This window comes from Saimiri boliviensis, chromosome 1, assembly GCF_048565385.1.
Source record: "Saimiri boliviensis isolate mSaiBol1 chromosome 1, mSaiBol1.pri, whole genome shotgun sequence".
In the NCBI taxonomy this organism is placed as follows: Eukaryota; Metazoa; Chordata; class Mammalia; order Primates; family Cebidae; genus Saimiri; species Saimiri boliviensis.
The window spans coordinates 146725202-146744976 of NC_133449.1; the positions used below are offsets into that span (position 1 = coordinate 146725202).

General features: G+C 42.5%; 1 protein-coding gene across 2 annotated transcripts in view; it reads right to left on the reverse strand.

Moving 5' to 3' along the window:
- The window catches only part of RFWD3 (ring finger and WD repeat domain 3), a 59374-nt gene that overhangs the window by 24620 nt on the left and 14979 nt on the right, over window positions 1–19775 (reverse strand). For both annotated transcript variants that reach the window (XM_074406320.1, XM_010350632.2), the window contains exons 3-6: window positions 14732–14934; window positions 10530–10600; window positions 5929–6123; window positions 5750–5841 (exon numbers count right to left, since the gene is read on the reverse strand). In XM_074406320.1, coding sequence (XP_074262421.1) covers window positions 5750–5841; window positions 5929–6123; window positions 10530–10600; window positions 14732–14934 — 561 coding nt within the window. The remainder of the gene's footprint in view (window positions 1–5749; window positions 5842–5928; window positions 6124–10529; window positions 10601–14731; window positions 14935–19775) is intronic.

The window sequence follows — 19775 nt, forward strand, 5'->3', positions numbered from 1 at the left end:
ATCTGTCATTGACCCAATAATCATTATGCAGCATGTGTCTGTAAAGTAAAAGGCTAGGCAGAACCTTTATGAAGCAAAATATACTTGTGAAAGACACAAGAAAATAGTGAATAAATGGAAGGATATTACATAATGTTCATGACTGGAAATACTAACCATAACAAAGATGGTACTTCCTGAAGTTACTCTGTAAATCTGATGCAATTTCAATCAAGATTCCAAAGGTTTTTTCATTAAATTTAAGAAATGAGGCCAGGCGCGGTGGCTCACACCTGTAATCCCAGCACTTTGGGAGGCAGAGGCGGGTGGATCACGAGGTCACGAGATGAAGACCATCCTGGTCAACACGGTGAAACCCCGTCTCTACTAAAAAAATACAAAAAATTAGCTGGGCATGGTGGCACATGCCTGTAATCCCAGCTACTCAGGAGGCTGAGGCAGGAGAATTGCCTGAACCCAGGAGGCGGAGGTTGCGGTGAGCTGAGATCGTGCCATTGCACTCCAGCCTGGGTAAAAAGACTGAAACTCCGCCTCAAAACAAAACAAAACAAACAAACAAATAAACAAAAAAAAAGAAACTTAAGAAATGAACTTTAAAAAATTAATATGGAGAACAATGCCAAAATAGCAAAAGACACTTTTGCAGCACAAGGTGGGGGGACGTATTTTAAAGCTACAATAAATTATAACTTGGAATACTGGAGCAAGAATTAACAAAAAGACCACGGAACAATAGTACAGTAGTGCCCCTTATCTAGTTTCATTTCCCATGGTTTCCGATATCTTCTATCAACCACAACCCACAAATATTGCCGGGCGCGGTGGCTCATGCCTGTAATCCCAGCACTTTGGGAGGCCGAGGCGGGTGGATCACGAGGTCAAGAGATCGAGACCATCCTGGTCAACATGGTGAAACCCCGTCTCTACTAAAAATACAAAAAAATCAGCTGGGCATGGTGGCGTGTGCCTGTAATCCCAGCTACTCAAGAGGCTGAGGCAGGAGAATTGCCTGAACCCAGGCGGCGGAGGTTGCGGTGAGCCAAGATCGCGTCATTGCACTCCAGCCTGGGTAACAAGAGTGAAACTCCGTCTCAAAAAAACAAACAAACAAACAAAAAACAACCCACAAATATTGAGAAAGAGAGAGAGAGATGGAGACCACATTCCACATTCACATAACTTTTATTACAGTATATTGGCATAATCACTCTATTTTATTATCAGTTATTGTTGTTAATCTCTTACTGTTCCTAATTTATAAATTAACCTTTAGATTTCTATGTATAGGAAAAAACATACTATAGTTTCAGGCATTCACTGGGGGCTCTTAGAAGGTATTCATTGTGGCTAAGGGGGGACTACTGTAGTCCATTCATACATGAAAACTTGATTTTTTTTTTTTTTTGGGGAGACAGTCTCACTCTGTCGCCCAGGCTGAAGTGCGGTGACACAATCTTGGCTCACTGAAACCTCCGCCTCTTGCATTAAAGCGATTCTCCTGTCTCAGCCTCCTGAGTAGCTGAGATTACAGGTGGATGCCACCACTCCCGGCTAATTTTGTATTTTTAGTAGAGACGGGGTTTCACCATGTTGGTCAGGCTGGCCTGGAACTCCTGACCTCGTGATCTGCCTGCCTTGGCCTCCCAAAGTGCTGGGATTACAGGCGTAAGGCACTGCACCTGGCTGGAAACTTAATATAGGATAGAAGTAGCAATGAACACTTGTACAAAAAAAATATACCGTTTAGTAAATCATGAGTCAGGTGTGGTGCCATGCGCCTGCAGACCCACGTACTCAGGATGCTGAGGTTGCAGAACTGCTTGAGCCTAGGAGTCTGATGGCGCCACTGCACTCTGGTCTTTATGATAGAGCAAGACCCCCTCTGTCTTTTAAAAAAATTTTTTCTTGGGCCGGGCGCGGTGGCTCAAGCCTGTAATCCCAGCACTTTGGGAGGCCGAGGCGGGTGGATCACGAGGTCGAGAGATCGAGACCATCCTGGTCAACATGGTGAAACCCCGTCTCTACTAAAAATACAAAAAATTAGCTGCACATGGTGGCATGTGCCTGTAATCCCAGCTACTCAGGAGGCTGAGGCAGGAGAATTGCCTGAACCCAGGAGGCGGAGGTTGCGGTGAGCCGAGATCGCGCCATTGCACTCCAGCCTGGTAACAAGAGCGAAACTCCGTCTCAAAAAAAAAAAAAATTTTTTTCTTGACTGAAACATTCCTACCAATCAGTAAGAAACAACCCAATACAGGGCTGGGCGCGGTGGCTCAAGCCTGTAATCCCAGTACTTTGGGAGGCCGAGGCGGGTAGATCACAAGGTCAAGAGATCGAGACCATCCTGGTCAACATGGTGAAACCCCATCTCTACTAAAAATACAAAAAATTAGCTGGGCATGGTGGCGCATGCCTGTAATCCCAGCTACTCAGGAGGCTGAGGCAGGAGAATTGCCTGAACCCAGGAGGCGGAGTTTGCAGTGAGCCAAGATCGTTCCACTGCACTCTAGCCTGGGTAACAAGAGCGAAACTCCATCTCAAAAAAAAAAAAGAAAAGAAAAGAAAAAAAAAGAAACAACCCAATACAAATGAATAAAAAATATGAATTCTTTTGCTCACGAAAGAGTATGTTCAACCTCAATTGTAATTAAGGTAATGTAAATTAAGGTGAAATTCTGCTTCATGCAACGAGACTGGGAAAAAATATTAAATCTAATAGAAAATGGGCAAGGGGGCTGGGTGTGGTGGCTCATGCTTGTAATCCCAGAACTTTGGGAGGCTAAGGATCATGAGGTCAGGAGATCAAGATCATCCTGGCTAACAAGGTGAAACCCTGTCTCTACTAAAAATACAAAAAATTAGGTAGGCATGGAGGCACGGACCTGTCGTCCCAGGTACTTGGGAAGCTGTGGCAGGAGAATTGCTTGAACCTGGGAGGTAGAGGTTGCAGTGAGCCGAGATTGTGCCACTGCACTCCAGCCTGGACAACAGAGGTAGACTCTTTCAATAAATAAATAAAAATAAAATTGGATTGGGTGCAGTGGCTCACACCTGTAATCCCAGCACTTTGGGAGGCCAGGGTGGGCGGATCACCTAAGGTCAGGAGTTTGAGACCAGCGTGACAACATGGAGAAACCCGTCTCTACTAAAAATACAAAATTAGCCAGACGTGGCTCTGCACAGCTGTAATCCCAGCTACTCAGGAGGCTGAGGCTGAAGAATTGCTTGAACCTGAGAGGCAGAGGTTGCAGTGAGCTGAGATCACTCCATTGCACTCTAGCCTGGGCAACAAGTGAAAAACTGTCTCACAAAAAATAAGCAAATAAAATTGGCAAGGGTACAGAAAAAGAGAAATCTCTCATTTTTTAAAAACGAGAGTTATTCGACAATATCTAGGTAAACCTGAAATAAATGCACCTTATAATAAAGCAATTCCATTGCTAGACCTGACTCTCATCAGCATGGCTGATGTTAACAAAAACTGGAGACAACCTAAATGTCTACCAATATAAAATACAAACAGATAAGTTTTGACTAGAGAACTAGAATACTATCCAGAAACTGAAATGAAAAAAACTAGAGCCATGTGTATGAACTAAGATATGCTCCCAAAACATAATATTAAGCAAAAAGGCCAACTACAGAAGAAAAAATTATAATCTAACATAACATTTGCATAAAGTATAAAAACTTTCTAAATCATAGTATGTATAATTTACAAATACATAGATAGTTGATCAAATACATAATCACTCTTGGGAATGAACACCAAATTCATGAAAGCAGTTACCTATGGAATTAAGGAGAACTTAGGAAGAACACAGGAAGGCTTCTAGTGTTCCTTCTTCTTTTTCTAAGACAGTCGTGCTCTGTTGCCCAGGCTGGAGTGCAGCGGCACAATCTCGGCTCACAGTAACCTCCACCTCCCAGATTCAAGCAATTCTCATGCCTCAGCCTCCTCTGTAGCTAGCAATCATGCACCCTCATGCCCGGCTAATTTTTTGTATTTTGAGTAGAGACAGGGTTTCATCATGTTGCCCAGGCTGGTCTTGAACTCCTGAACTCAGGCAATCTGCCTGCCTCAGCCTCCCAAAGTGTTAGGATACGGGCGTGAGTCACTGCGTCTGGCTCTTCTATATCTATAATTTACTTCTTCTTTAAAATTTTCTTTCTTTTTTTTCCTTCTTTAATTTTTTTTTTTGAGACAGAGTCTTGCTCTGTCACCCAGGCTAGAGAGCAGTGGTACTACCACAGCTCACTGCAGCTGCAACTTCCTGGCCTCAAGCAATCCTCCCTTCTGAGTAGCTGGGACTACAGGTGTGCACCACTACACCTGGCTAATTCTTTTCATTTTTGGTAGAGACAAGGTCTCACAATGTTGCTCATGCTGGTCTCAAACAATTCTCCTGCCTCAGCCTTCCAAAGTGATGGGATTATAGGCATGAACCACTATACTCAGCCTATTTCTTTTCAAAAAGGCTCAAAGCAAATGTGGCAAAATATAAAGATTTGATAAAATTGGGTACAAGGCTGTTTGTTTTATTAGTCTGTATTGGCATTTTGAAATTCTTCACTTTTTTCTAAGGAGGCTAGAGAGTACACTAATTGACGATTGTAATGAGTGAATTGTTTTTAAATATCATCACCCATTAACAGGCACACCTACCTATAGATTTTGCCTATTCAACAAAATTCCTCTCTGTATACATCTTCCATTATTTAAAAATGCTCTAAATGAGTACTGGTTGGAACAAATGAGTAAAAACAATGAAGAAAATTAAAATAATCAGTATGGTGACTACCTATAGTATTTTTTTTCTTTCTTTTAAAAAAAAATTTAAGTAGAGACAGGATCTCGCTATGTTGGCCAGTTTGGTCTTGAACTCCTGGCCTCAAGCAATCCTTTCACCTTGGTCTCCCAAAGTGCTGGATTACAGGAGTGAGCCATCGCACCAGCCGTGTTTTCTTTTTCTAGTTCACAAAAATGCAATCATACTACTAACATGCTTTCACAGGACAACACACACGAACTTCAACACTGTATAGTATTCTGTCCAGGCACACACCACCGTTCACTCAGCTAAGCAATCCTCTTGCCTTGGATTTTCAACAATGCTAAATGGAGTGCCATTAAGTAAATCTTTGTACACACCCTTTAATGATTCCTTAGAACAAATGCCTGAGCAATTATTATTAGATGAAAGGCTTTGAGACACATTTCCAAGGACGTCTCAAAATGGCTTTGCCTGTGTACATCCTAACCAGTAAAGTGTTTAAGAGAATCCATGTCCCTGCACCTCTCTCAATGGTGTGTATGTTCTTTAGTATTTTTGAAGCATATACTGAGTGGTGTTACTAGCAACTGTTTATGTGCTTCCAAAATCCTGGTAATTTTTTATATTGCACTGTACGTACAAAGCTTCACTTAAAGAATTTTCTGTATAGAGAACTGCTGGGGGACTCATGGACATGAGAAGCAAAAACGGCAACAGTTAAGTAATGTGCCAGATCCTTGTTTGATGCTGTATGTTTAATGCTATATGTAAGGCAAACGATGTAGACTTTCTTCAGAAGATGATCAGACATGAATTGTAAATAACAACATAAGACAGACTGCCAAGGATCCCCAGAGATCCCAAGTTACAGGTTAAGTAAAACATCACCATGAGTGACTCATATCTCCTTTTTCAGATGTGCCTACAATGAACCAAAAGGGAACATTCCAGCCAGGTATACTCTCTCCACCTACCTTTTCATATGCTCCTGTTCACTGGTGTCCAAAGCTCGTAGGGTTCGGGCATAAAGAACAACAATGTCACTGTGCTTGGCTTTCTTGTTGCACTAAAGAATCCAATAGGACATAATTAGAGTGGTTCTAGGAATTTGCCTGACTTAACATGTTAGTGCGTCCTTACCTATGGTCCTTACCTGGGGACATTTTCGTACTTGTCCTTTGAGCCATGTGGAAATGCACTTATACCCAAAGAGATGCCCACAGCGTAATGCTGAGAGCCGGTGGTCCCCAGCATTGGTCCACTGTTCCAGACATATTGTGCAAGTGTCCCCTTCTTCTTCATCCACAGAAGCAGAAGGTGGCAGAGGATTGGACTTCTGGGAAGATGGCTAGTTGGATATAAGAATATATTCAAATTAGAGAAAATGTAAAATCAATCTTGAAGAAGATGTGCAACTCTAAGAAATGAACAAAAGTGCAAAAAAGTGATACAAATGTAATTAAAAGGGCTGCAGAAAACTCGAAACACCTATGAATCACTTGTTATTCTAGAATGCAATGTGGCAAAATATAATCTATGAAAACTACACTACTCTTTGATCTTTTTTTTTTTTTTTTGGAGGAGGAGTTTCGTTCTTGTTACCCAGGCTGGAGTGCAGTGGCGCGATCTTGGCTCACCGCAACCTCCGCCTCCTGGATTCAGGCAAATCTCCTGCCTCAGCCTCCTGAGTAGCTGCATTACAGGCACGCACCACCACGCCCAGCTAATTTTTTGTATTTTTAGTAGCGACGGGGTTTCACCATGTTGACCAGGATGGTCTCCATCTCTTGACCTCGTGATCCACCCGCCTCGGCCTCCCAAAGTGCTGGGATTACAGGCTTGAGCCACCGCACCCGGCCTACTCTTTGATTTTACAAAATCCTTGGATACTTTTTCCTTCATTCAAACAAAGAAAAGCAGCTATCCATATAAAGATATAGCAGATGTAAAATATTTAGCTCATGTGTATTGGAGGAAAAAAAAAAAGAGAACCAAGAAAGGACATAAACAGCTTACAAGAAAAAACACAATGGTCAGTAAGTGTTTGCTTATAAAAAAATGTAAATTAAAGAGAACATTTTCATCTATTAGATTGGTACAAATTTATGTCTGATGACACCAAGCACTGCTAAGGGTAAATGAGATATGGACATGCTTATATACTGTTGCCTTAAATATAAAGTGGCACCATTTGGTATTATCCATGAAAATTAAAACACGTATATCTTTCCTTTGGCATAGCAATCTCTCCGCTAGAGATATCTCATGGATATACAACCATGCACTGCTTGACAATGGGAATACATTCTGAGAAATGCAGCCTTAGGCGATTTTGTCACTGAATTATCCCAGAGATATTTAAATAAACCTAGACTGTATAACCTATTACAAACTTAGGCCATAAACCTGTATAGCATGTTACTGTGCCGATTACTGCAGGTAACTGTAGCACAATGGTAAGTATTTGTGTATCTAAACACAGAAAAGGTACAATAAAAACGTGGTATTATTATACATGTACATTATATACATATTTTTTGAGACAGAGTCTTTGTTGCCTAGGCTGGAGTGCAGTGGTGTGACCTCCACCCATTGCAACGTCCACCTCCTGGGTTCAAGTGATTCTCCTGCCTTAGCCTCCAAACTAGCTGGAATTAGAGGCACACACCACCATGACTGGCTAATTTTTGTATTTTTAGTAGAGATGGGGTTTTGCCATGTTGGCCAGGCTGGTCTCAAACTCCTGACCTCGAGTGATCTGCCTGCCTTGGTCTCCCAAAGTGCTGGGATCACAAGCATGAGCCACTGTGTCCGGCCTTGTATTATAATCTTAAGAGACAACCATCATACATGTGGCCTGTCACTGACTGAAACTATTATGCATACCATGATCATAGTCAGAAATACTTTCTAAGACAATCATATAAGATTATTTCACCTGACGAAGTGGTGCGTGCCTGTAGTCCCTGTACTTGAGAGGCTGAGATGGGAGGATCGCTTGGCTTGAGCCTAGGAGTTCTAGGCTGTAGTGTGCTATGCTGATCGGGTGTCTGCACTAAGTTTGGCATCAATATGGTGACCTCCCAGGGACAGGGGACCACCAGGTTGCCTAAGGAGGGATAAACCCGCCCAGGTCGGAAACGGAGCAGGTCAAAACTCCCGTGCTGCCCAGTAGTGGGATCTCGCCTGTGAATAGACACTGCACTCCAGCCTGGGCAACATAGCAAGACCCCGTCTCTATTTTAAAAAAAAAAAAAAAAAAAAGATTGTTCCATGAGGCCCAAATGTGGTGATTCAGGCCTATAATCCTAGCACTTTAAGAGGCCAAGGTAGGAGGATCACTTGAGCTCAGGAGTTTGAAATCAGCCTGGCAATACAGCAAGACCTTGTCTCTTGTTAAAAATTTAAAAAATTGGCCAGGTGCGGTGGCTCACGCCTGTAATCCCAGCACTTTGGGAGGCCAAGGCGGGTGGATCGCGAGGTCAAGAGATCAAGACCATCCTGGTCAACATGGTGAAACCCCGTCGCTACTAAAAATACAAAAAATTAGCTTGGCATGGTGGCATGTGCCTGTAATCCCAGTACTCAGGAGGCTGAGGCAGGAGAATTGCCTCAACCCAGGAGGCGGAGGTTGAGGTGAGCCAAGATCACGCCATTGCACTCCAGCCTGGGTAACAAGAGCAAAACTCCGTCTCAAAAAAAAATTTTTTTTTTAAATTAGTCACATGCCTGAAGTCCCAAGTAGTCAGGGGGCTGAGGTAAGTGCGTCACCTGAGCCCAGGAGATTGAGGCTACAGTGAGCTATGACTGGCACTCTAGCATGGGGGACAGAATGAGACCCAGTTTCAAAAAAAAAAAGTTAAGTGTAGCATGATTTATATCTGGGAAAAAAAAAAAAGTATTATCCTCCCAAGTAGTTAAGAAACACAGGCATGTGCCATCATACACCAATCATGCTTTACATGGTAAGGGAAGAATTAACTCAAAATTTATTTGTATGATGGAATGCCATGCAGCTATTAATAAGAAGAAGATACAACTTTATGTGCTGATAACAGAAAGCTAAGATGTAATAAGCTGGGAAAAATGAGCCAGACTCAAATAAAAACACAAAGAACATAGAGAAATATGCAAAAAGTAGATAAATGATGTTTTGAGATTGGCAGAATTCACAGCAGATGTCCATAACTCATATTGAGGACAATGATGTATAGGTATTATTATTACTATTTTTGAGATGGAGTCTCACTCTGTGACCCAGGCTGGAGTGCAGTGGCACGATCTCGGCTGATTGCAACCTCTGCTTCCTGGGTTCAAGTGATTCTCCTGCCTCAGCTTCCTGAGTAGCTGGGACTACAGGCACATGTCACCACACATGGATAATTTTGGCATTTTTAGTAGAGTCGGGGTTTCACCATGTTGGCCAGGCTTGTGTCGAACTCCTGACCCCCAGGTGATCCACCCACTTTGGCTTCCCAAAGTCCTAGGACTACAGGTGTGAGCCACTGTGCCTGGCCATTATTATTATTATTATTTTGAGATGATGTCTTGCTCAATCTCCCAGGCTGGAGTGCACTGGCGCTTTCTTGGCTCACTGCAACCTCCACCTCCCAGGTTCAAGCAATTCTCCTACCTCAGCCTCCTGAGTAGCTGGGATTACAGGCACCAGCCACCACATCCAGCTAATTTTTGTATTTTTAGTAGAGATGGCTTTTGCCACGTTGACCAGGCTGGTCTCGAACTCCTGACTTCAGATGATCAGCCTGCCTTGGCCTCCCACAGTGCTGGGATTGTAGGTGTGAGCCACTGCATCTGGCCCGTTATTTTTAAAACTAAAAATTATCACCTACTAATCATATTCTGCCTGATAGTTTTTTTAATTTTAATTTTTTGAGACAGGGTCCTACTCTGTTGCACTGGAGTGCAGTGGTGCAATCATGGCTCACTGAAGCCTTGACCTCCCAGGCTGAAGCAATCCTGCTTCAGCCTCCCTAAGTAGCTGGGTCTACAGGTGTGTGCCACCACACCCAGCTAATGTGCTTGATAATCTATAAAGCATATTTACATTTTTTCGATTGATACTTCACCTTGTTGGCTAGATGGGACGGGTTGTCCTCAATACTCCTCCCTCCCCATTTTTAAATCTAAGAGAAAGCAGTCACACAAATAATGAGTACCTGGGTTAGGATACACACCTGGACCTCTTCCCTACAAAGCCGGCAAGGTTCCCATTTTAAATGCAGCCCCTCCTTTTTTTTTTTTTTAAAGTAGAGACAAGGTTTCACCATGTTGGCCAGACTGGTCTCAAACTCCCAACTTTATGTGATCACCTTGGCCTCCCAAAGTGCTGGGATTACAGGTGTGAGCCACTGAGCCCGGCCAAAAACCCCAATCTTTTATTTAAAAGGATATTCAGGTTGGGCATGGTGACTCATGCCTACAATCTCGATGCTTTGGGAGACTGAGGCAGGTGGACCCCTTGAGCCCAGGAGTTCTAAACCAGCTGGGTAACATAGTGAGACCCTGTCTCTATGAGAAATAAAAAATTTAGCTAAGTATGGTGGTATTATCTGTAGTTCTAGTTATTCAGGTGGCTGAAGTGGGAGGATCTTTTGAGCCCAGTAGTTTGAGGCTACAGTGAGTTATGACTGCACCAATGAACTCCAGCCTGGGTAAGAGTAAGACACAGTCTCAAATAAAATAAAATAAAAAATAAATAAAATAAAAAGTAAAATAAAATGATGTTCATGTTACCTGTTTGGGGAGGGTTTCACCTCCATTGATAGATGTAACTTCTTGCTCTGCCGAGACACCTGCGAGTTGCTCTGCCAAGTCATTTCCAAAAATGACAGGATAGGGAAAATACAAAATAAGATATGTCAGGTATGAGAAGATAGCAAGAAAGAGCCTGACTCACTACAGCTTCCCATTTCTAACTAACAGTGCTCCTGCAAAAGAGATAACAATTTCTCCAGGTACCGTCAGTGAATTTATTTTTAAAATTTTATTTTGGATATTCTCAAATATACATAAAAGTAGACAGAACAGTATAGGTAGGCCACAAGTACCCATCACTCAATTGAAAAAATAATCAACATTTTGCCAATCTTGTTCCACCTAAGCCCTTATTCCATTATTTTCTTTTGTTTGGAATACTTAACAAACCTTAAAATGTCATTGCACTTGCAACAACTTCTGCAAACACTGATAAAAATTCTTTTTCTTAACATAAACACTGTATAATTATTATACCTAACAACAGTCCTCCAATACCACTGAATAACCAGGCATCCATACTAAGTTTTAAAGCTGCTTTCTAAAGATTTATTCCAATCGGAATCCAAAAAAGGTACCCATAATGAGCTTAAGTCTCTTAAGTCTTTTTCATTCTATAACAATTCCCCCTCATCCATTTTTTTCCCTCTCTGTCAATGATTTGTTAGGTAATTTGTCTAATGAAATGTCCTACACATCCTGGATTTGGCTGACTGCTTCTTCATGAAACTGTTTAACTTTTTAAAATTATTATTATTATTTTTAGATGCAGTCTCACTCTGTCACCAGGCTGGAGTGCAGTGATTCGATCTTGGGTCACTGAAACCTCTGCTTCCCAGGTTCAAGTGATTGTCCTGCCTCAGCCTCCCAAGTAGCTGGGACTATAGGCGTGCACGTACCATGCCTAGCCAATTTGTGTGTTTTTAGTAGAGATGGGGTTTCATCATGTTGGCCAGGATGGTCTCAATCTCTCAATCTTGTGATCTGCCCGCCTCAGCCTCCTAAAGTGCTGAGATTACAGGTGTGAGCCACCATGCTCAGCCTGAAATGTTTAACTTTTACATACAATATATTTAGCATTGTGTGACCATCACCATAACCCAATTTAAAATATTTCTTTCATCCCACAAAGATCCTTTATGCCCATGTAGAGTCACTTCACACTTGCACCTGTAGCCCCAGACAACCACTAATCTTGTCTCAGCCTCCTGAATAGGGTTTTTTTTTTGCCCTTTCTGGACATTTTATGTAAGTGGAATCACATACTATGCTGGTTTACTGTTATATAAAACATTAAAAACTGTCCCCACTGATTTGAGATATTCCCTTTACAATATGTTAAATTTCCATATACATTTAGATCTAGAAAGACGTTCCATTTGTAAAACATTCTACACTTTTAATGTAAATGATTGACGACATCTCCGAGGCATTATTTACCTTGTTCCTCCACCCCTTTTTCTACAGACTATGCAAACATGTTATTAGAAAAGAGTCTTTAGGGGCCGGGCGCGGTGGCTCAAGCCTGTAATGCCAGCACTTTGGGAGGCCGAGGCGGGTGGATCACAAGGTCAAGAAATTGACACCATCCTGGTCAACATGGTGAAACCCCGTCTCTACTAAAAATACAAAAAAAAAAAAAAAAAAAAATTAGCTGGGCATGGTGGCGTGTGCCTGTAGTCCCAGCTACTCAGGAGGCTGAGGCAGGAGAATTGCCTGAACTCAGGAGGCGGAGGCTGCAGTGAGCCAAGATCGCGCCATTGCACTCCAGCCTTGGTAGCAAGAGCTAAACTCCGTCTCAAAAAAAAAAAAAAAAAAAAAGTAAAGAGTCTTGAGTAGATTCAGGGCTTTTTTTTGGCAGTGGGGGTGGGGGGCTGCTGTGTGTATATATACTACAGTACTTCCTAAGTGGCATGAGTATTTCAGATTACAGCACATTAAGAGGCACATATGGTCTTGACCTATTTTTTTGAGATGCTAAGATTGACCAGTAGGTTCAGGTGGTATCATCCTGGTCCCTGTATTAAAAAGAATCCCATCAATACTGCAACCTACTGGTTTTAGGATCCACTGATGATCTGTGCCTAGATATATCATTTAATTAGGAGTCACAAAATGATGACTTTTCTATTGCTTCTGCTGCAATCAGCTGAAATTTTTTACTTAAGAAAACTTTCAAGCCTGGGCAACATAGGGAGAACCTATCCCTACAAAAAATTAGCCAGGTATGGTGGCATGTACATATAGTCCTAGCTAGTCAGTCGGCTGAGGTGAGAGGATCGCTTCAGCATGGGAGGTCAAGGCTGCAGTGAGCTGTGATCATGCCACTGCACTCCCAACCTGGGGGACAGAGTGAAACCCTGTCTCAAAAAAATAAATAAAAAACAACAACAACAAAAATACACTTCATCAACTCTCTGGTTGTCCTAAATACATTTTATACAGGAAGTCAAAATATTAATATATTCTTATTTACTAGTTTTTGGAGTAATGAGTTGAGGTTCTAACAACTTACAATAATGACAAATGAGGTTTTGGAAAATTATATAAATACAAATATATATTTATTATATTTCAATTCATAATCCAAGAATATTCTTTCAGTGGGAAAATATACTGAAAGAGTACCCTCTGGGGATTAGAAAGTTGTTTTTTTTTTTGAGACGGAGTTTCGCTCTTGTTACCCAGGCTGGAGTGCAATGCGATCTCGGCTCACCGCAACCTCCGCCTCCTGGGTTCAGGCAATTCTCCTGCCTCAGCCTCCTAAGTAGCTGGGATTACAGGCACGCACCACCGTGCCCAGCTAACTTTTTGTATTTTTAGTAGAGATGGGGTTTCACCTTGTTGACTAGGATGGTCTCGATCTCTCGACCTCGTGATCCACCCGCCTCGGCCTCCCAAAGTGCTGGGATTACAGGCTTGAGCCACCGCGCCTGGCTTAGAAAGTTTTTAATGTAAGCAGGACATCTACTTTAGGGAGTCTCTGCCTACGACTGTTAAAGTTCCACTTGCATAACACCTAAAATACTAGGACTCGAAAGTGTCAGCCTAGACAGGGGGCTGAATTAACAAAACTTCTCTTAAATAAAGAATCTAGGCCGGGCACGGTGGCTCAACCTTGTAATCCCAGCACTTTGGGAGGTCGAGGCGGGTGGATCACGAGGTCGAGAGATCGAGACCATCCTGGTCAACATGGTGAAACACCGTCTCTACTATAAATACAAAAAAAAAAATTAGCTGGGCATGGTAGCACGTGCCTGTAATCCCAGCTACTCAGGAGGCTGAAGCAGGAGAATTGCCTGAACCCAGGAGGCGGAGGTTGCGGTGAGCCGAGATGGCGCCATTGCACTCCAGCCTGGGTAACAAGAGCGAAACTCCGTCTCAAAAAAAAAAAAAAAAGAAAAAAGAACCTAGTCCGGGTGCAGTGGCTCCTGTCTGTAATCCCAGCACTTTGGAAAGCTGAGGCAGGTGGATCTCTTGAGCTCAGGAGTTTATGACCAGCTGGGGCAACAAGGAAAAACCCTGTCTCTACAGAAAAGTTAAAAAATTAGCCAGTGTGGTTACGTGTGCCTTAGTCCCAGCTACTTGGGAGGCTGAGGTGGAAGGATGGCCTGAGCATAAAGGAAGAGGCTGCAGTAAGCTGAGATTGTTGTCATTGCACTGTAGTTGTCACTGGGCAACAGAGCCAGACCTTGTCAAAAAATTAAAGAAAAAAAAAAAAGCAATCTATTTTCTCAGGTGTCTAAAAAAGCAAAAGAGAATATAAAATGCCATTACAAAGTGACTGACTCACTGGGTCACAAATTACACTGAACTGTAAGTCAGATCAAATCCTCTCTATATTATGGCCAGTGAAGGCTCTATACCAGGCGTCCCCAAACTTTTTACAAAGGGGGCCAGTTCACTGTCCCTCAGACCGTTGGAGGGACAGTGTACTGTACTCCTCTCACTGACCACCAATGAAAGAGGTGCCCCTTCCTGAAGTGCGGCAGGGGGCCAGATAAATGGCCTCAGGGGGCCGCAATTTGGGGACACCCGCTCTATACTATAAAACAGGAATCTACAACATTTAGGGGAGAAAAGGGAAAGTGTTAAAGCACAAATCTAGAGCTTCTAGCCTTCTGAAGTTTAAGCTTCATGCCTGTTAGACTTCTGAATCCAAACCTGGATAAAATACTGACCTTCTGAAATGACAGCTCCAGATTCCTCTGTCTGGTCAACAACCTCTCCATACTCTGTAGAGCTGTCACTGTCAGAATCAGAACTACTGGATATCTCCAAGTCTTCAGACATAGGATTCCTAGTCCCTGAATTGTAACTGGTAGCTGGCATGTCAGGCTGGGTCCTGCTCACCTGAAAGTAAGCATCCAATCGTGCTCTCAACCTATGTACAGAAGAAGACAATAGAATTACAGTACAATGAACTATCATCACAAAAACAATCAATAGTGATTTGAAGTAAATCCTATCACTTCAACCCATCTCCAGGCCATTAAATGGTACCTTTGAAAGTTGAACAGCAGCCGGGCGCGGTGGCTCAAGCCTGTAATCCCAGCACTTTGGGAGGCCGAGGCAGGTGGATCACGAGGTCAGGAGATCGAGACCATCCTGGTCAACATGGTGAAGCCCTGTCTCTACTAAAAATACAAAAAATTAGCTGGGCATGGTGGTGCATGCCTGTAATCCCAGCTACTCAGGAGGCTGAGGCAGGAGAATTGCCTGAACCCAGGAGGCGGAGGTTGCGGTGAGCCGAGATCGTGCCATTGCACTCCAGCCTGGGTAACAAGAGCGAAACTCCGTCTCAAAAAAAAAAAAGAAAGTTGAACAGGAATAGCAGATAAGGGGAGACTGGCTTCTTGGATATTATCTTTTACCACTCAACCACTGCTACATTAGCCCACATAGGAGCTTGATCCTTCTGTTAAAAGCTAATTCTATTTCACTGGCATCTGGTCATATTGTCAATATCTTTAAAGGACACAACTCAGCAATCTGTATGCTGGTACTGGGTAACTGAAAAAGGAGAGTGAACAAGAAGAAAAAGGGCCTTGTTGCCCAAATATGGCCTCATGTGATTTTGCTATTGCAGCCACCTAGAACAAAGGTATTCTGGAATACAGTACATGGTCTGGATTCTGTGATTTTTTCATCTTTCATTTTAGGACAGTATTTTTCTTTTAAAATTTAAATAATGCTAGTTTAAGATAAAAAAACATAATTTGACTCCAAAAAATAACTTAGGATGATGAGAAGAGCTGGGGCCAAATCTAACAATCCAAATCTATCTTGGCTGGCTGAGTTTAAAATACCCACTGCAGTACCTTAGTTTCCCTAACTCCTGGAATAACAAATCACACTCCAGCTTGAGCCAAGGAGTTTGAGGCCACTTGTGTCACAGAATTAATGAAACTTTATATTTAGTAGAGACGGAGTCTTACCCTGTTAGCCAAGCTGGTCTCCAACTCCTGACCTCAAATGATCCACGTGCCTCAGCCTCCCAAAGTGCTGGGATCACAGGCGTGAGCCACCGCACCAAGCCAAATCAATGAAACTTTATATTAAAAACCGAAAGAGTTCCTGAGGCAGCATCTAGATACACACACACACACACACACACGGCCAAGTGCAGTGGCTCATTGTCTGTAATCCTAGCACTTTGGGAGGCCAAGGTGGGTGAATTACCTGAGCCCAGAAGTTTGACCAGCCTAAGTAACATGGTGAAACCCCATCTCTACAAAAAATACACAGCACAGCCAGACATGGTGGCGCGTACCTATAGTTTCAGCTACTTGGGAGGCCAAGGTGGGAGGATTGCTTAGGCCTGGGAGACTGAGGCTGCAGTGAGTCATGATGGCGCCTATACTCCAGCCTGGTTGACAGAGTGAGATCCTGTCTCAACAACAGCAACAACATCCAAAAAACTCAGGAGGCTGAGGCAGGAGGATCGTTTGAGCCTGGGGGTTTGAGGCCACAGTGAGTGAGCTATGACTATGCCACTGCACTCCAGCTTGGGTGGCAGAGTGAGACTCCATTTTCAAAAAAATAATAAAATGAGAAAAAAAAAATTTTGTTGTGGCTCACAACTGTAATCCCAGCACTTTGGGAGCCCAAGGCAGGAGGACGCTTGAGGCCAGAAGTTTGAGACCGGCCTAGACAACATTGCGAGACACCATCTCTATTTTAAAAACATGTTTTTAAGGCTGGGTTCAGTGGCTCATCCCTGTAATTCCAGCACTGTGGGAGGCCAAGGTGGGTGGATCATGAGGTCAGGAGTTCAAGATCAGCCTGGCCAACACTGTGAAACCCCATCTCTACTAAAAATACAAAAATTAGCCAGGGATGGTGGCACACACCTGTAATCCCAGCCACTCAGGAGGATGAGGCAGGAGAACTGCTTGAACCCAGGAGGTGGAGGTTGCAAGGAGCTGAAATGACGTCATTGCACTCCAGCCTGGGCGACAGAATGAGATTGTCTCAGGGGAAAATTTTTTTTTTTTTAATAAAAGAGCATTCCAAACTTTAAAACATACCACCTCGCTAAAAATTACTAAATTTAACTGACAGGTGACCTACTATAATTTTAATAATTATGACACTAAATAAAATACTGATTATTACCCAGAAACATTGTTGGGGAATACTTACACAGAAAAATTTTTATTTCTAGTAGTTTGGCTGCAATTTATTGATGAATTAGGAATTTCTACTAAAAAAAAAAAAAAAAAAGATGACTGAAGGCTAACTAGAACAAAAGAAACACTACCCAGTGTCCAACTCAATACACAGATTTTTTTTTTGCCCTTTTGAAAACAGAAATGTCAATAAACCAAAATAAGAAATAGCAATCAAGTTACTTTTCTTTTTTGGAAATTGAGATATAATTAATAATACTATAAAATCCACAATTTAAAAGCGTACAATTCAGTGGTTTTAGGTTATGCAATCATAAGCATAATCATTATCTGGTTCCAAAACATTTTTGTTACACATAAAAGGAACCCTGTATCCATAAGCAGTCATTTCCCTCTCCTCCTCTCCCCCGGCCCTTGGGAATCACTAATCTACTTTCTGTCTCATGGATTTGCCTATTCTGGATATTTCATATGCAGTGTGTAATATATGTGGCCTTTTGCATCTGGCTTCTTTCACAACTTGATGACAAATACAAAATAATGTCATTTAACAATAGTTTTAATTCTTCCCTTTCAATCTGAATGTGTTTTATGTCTTTTTTCTTGCCTAAAAGCCCTGGCTAGCACCTCTAGTATAATGTTGAGTGGAAGCGGCAAAAACGGACTTTTTTGCCTTGTTTCTCATCTTAGGGATAAAACTTAAAAAAAAAAAAAAAAAAAAAAAAAAAAAAAAAAAAAACTTTCGGTCTTTGACCTTTTATTATGTTAGCTGCAGGTTCCCCACTGATGCCCTTTATAGGGTTAAGTTCCCTTCTATTTCTAGTTTGTTGAGTGCTTTTACTCAACATAAAAAGGTTTTAGATTTTGTTAAATGCTTTTTCTGTTTCTACTGAGATGTTCATTATTTCCTTCTGCCTGTCTCTGTTGGGTTTTGCTTGTTCTTCTTTTGATTATTTAGAAGTGTGTTATTTAACTTCCACATATCTGTGAATTCCCCAAATTTCTTTCTGTTGCTGATAACTAATTTTATTCTACTGTGGTCAGAGACATACCATGTAAGTTCTTTTTTGCTGTTTGTTTTTGAGAATGGGTCTCACTGTTGAGAACTACTATTCAGAAAAAAGGATTCCTTTAAACATATTACTGCTCATTGACAATGCACTCAATAAACCAAGAGCTCTGAAGGTGATTGTTATTTTCATGTCTGTTAACATAATATCTATTCTGCAGCCCAACTTTATTTTATCATTTAAGAAATAAGGCTGGGGACAGTGGCTCACGCCTGTCACTTCAGTACTTTAATGAAACCCCATCTCTAAAAAAAACAGAAAAAAACAGCTGGATGTGGTGGCTTGTGCCTTTAGTCCCAGCTACTTCCGTGGCTGAGGCAGGATCACCTGCGCCTGCGGAGCTCAGGCCGCAGTGAGCCATGATCACACCACTGTATTCCAGCCTGGGCAACCGAGTGAGATCCTGTCTTACAAATGGAAAAAAAAAAAAAAAGAAAAGAAAAGAAAAATTTTGGCAGGGCATGGTAGCTCATGCCTTGTAATCCCAGTACTCTGGAAGGCCAAAGTGAGTGGATCACCTGAGGTCGGGAGATCGAGACCAGTCTGACCAACATGGAGAAACCCCATCTCTACTAAAAAATACACAAAATGAGCTGGGCATGGTGGCACATGCCTATAATCCCAGCTACTTGGGAGGTGAGGAGGCGGAAGCAGGCGAATCGCTTGAAAGTGGCAGGCAGAGGTTGTGGTGAGCTGAGATCACACCATTGCACTCCAGCCTGGGCAACAAGAGTGAAACTCAATCTCAAAAAAAAAAAAGAAATATTTTGTTGTATTGAGGAAGGAGACCCAGGCATCTGGGATTCCCTCCCCTTCTGTCATCCACTGTGTAGCTCAATAGAAGAGAGAGCAGGCCAGCTGGCGCCTCCTGAATCTCCTTTCTGAAAATAACACGCTTGGCCTTGGGGAAACTCTCTGGAAGACACTATTTTTACTTAAAACAAGATCAAACCAGAGACCTTTTCACATGTGAGTCCTAAAACTGTAAACCAGAATCCTTTCATATGTGATTCCTGAAACTATAAACAGAGACCTTTTCACATGTGAGTCCTAAAACTGTAAACCAGAACGCTTTCATATGTGATACCTAAAGCTATAAACCTAAGATTCTTCCACAGGTACCATCTAAAGTATAAGCCTATAGAAAGGCAGAACCTTCCTTTGTTAGATGAGCTGGGTTTTCAACAAATTACTGCCTGGTTTCCCAGCTGAATAAACTCCTCCCTCCTTTATTTGGTGTTCAAGAAATCCGTTTCCCAGGGCCGCTCCTGCTACATTTTTGGTACGGTGGCCGGGAAGCAAGTCTCGAAGAGCAGACAGTGGGGAAAAAGTCTCTTAGGTGGTTTGCCTAGCCCTGTGGAGCATCCCTTCAGGGGGACTCCTGCTCGCTGGGGTGACGCATCCTGAGAGTACTCCCAGGCAGGTATTTGCCCGGTGGAAAAGCCTCGCCCGAGGGGAGCAGGGAGGCCCTGCAGTGTGGATCCACCCAATGGCTGAACACCGAGGAGGAAGGAGTATTTGGG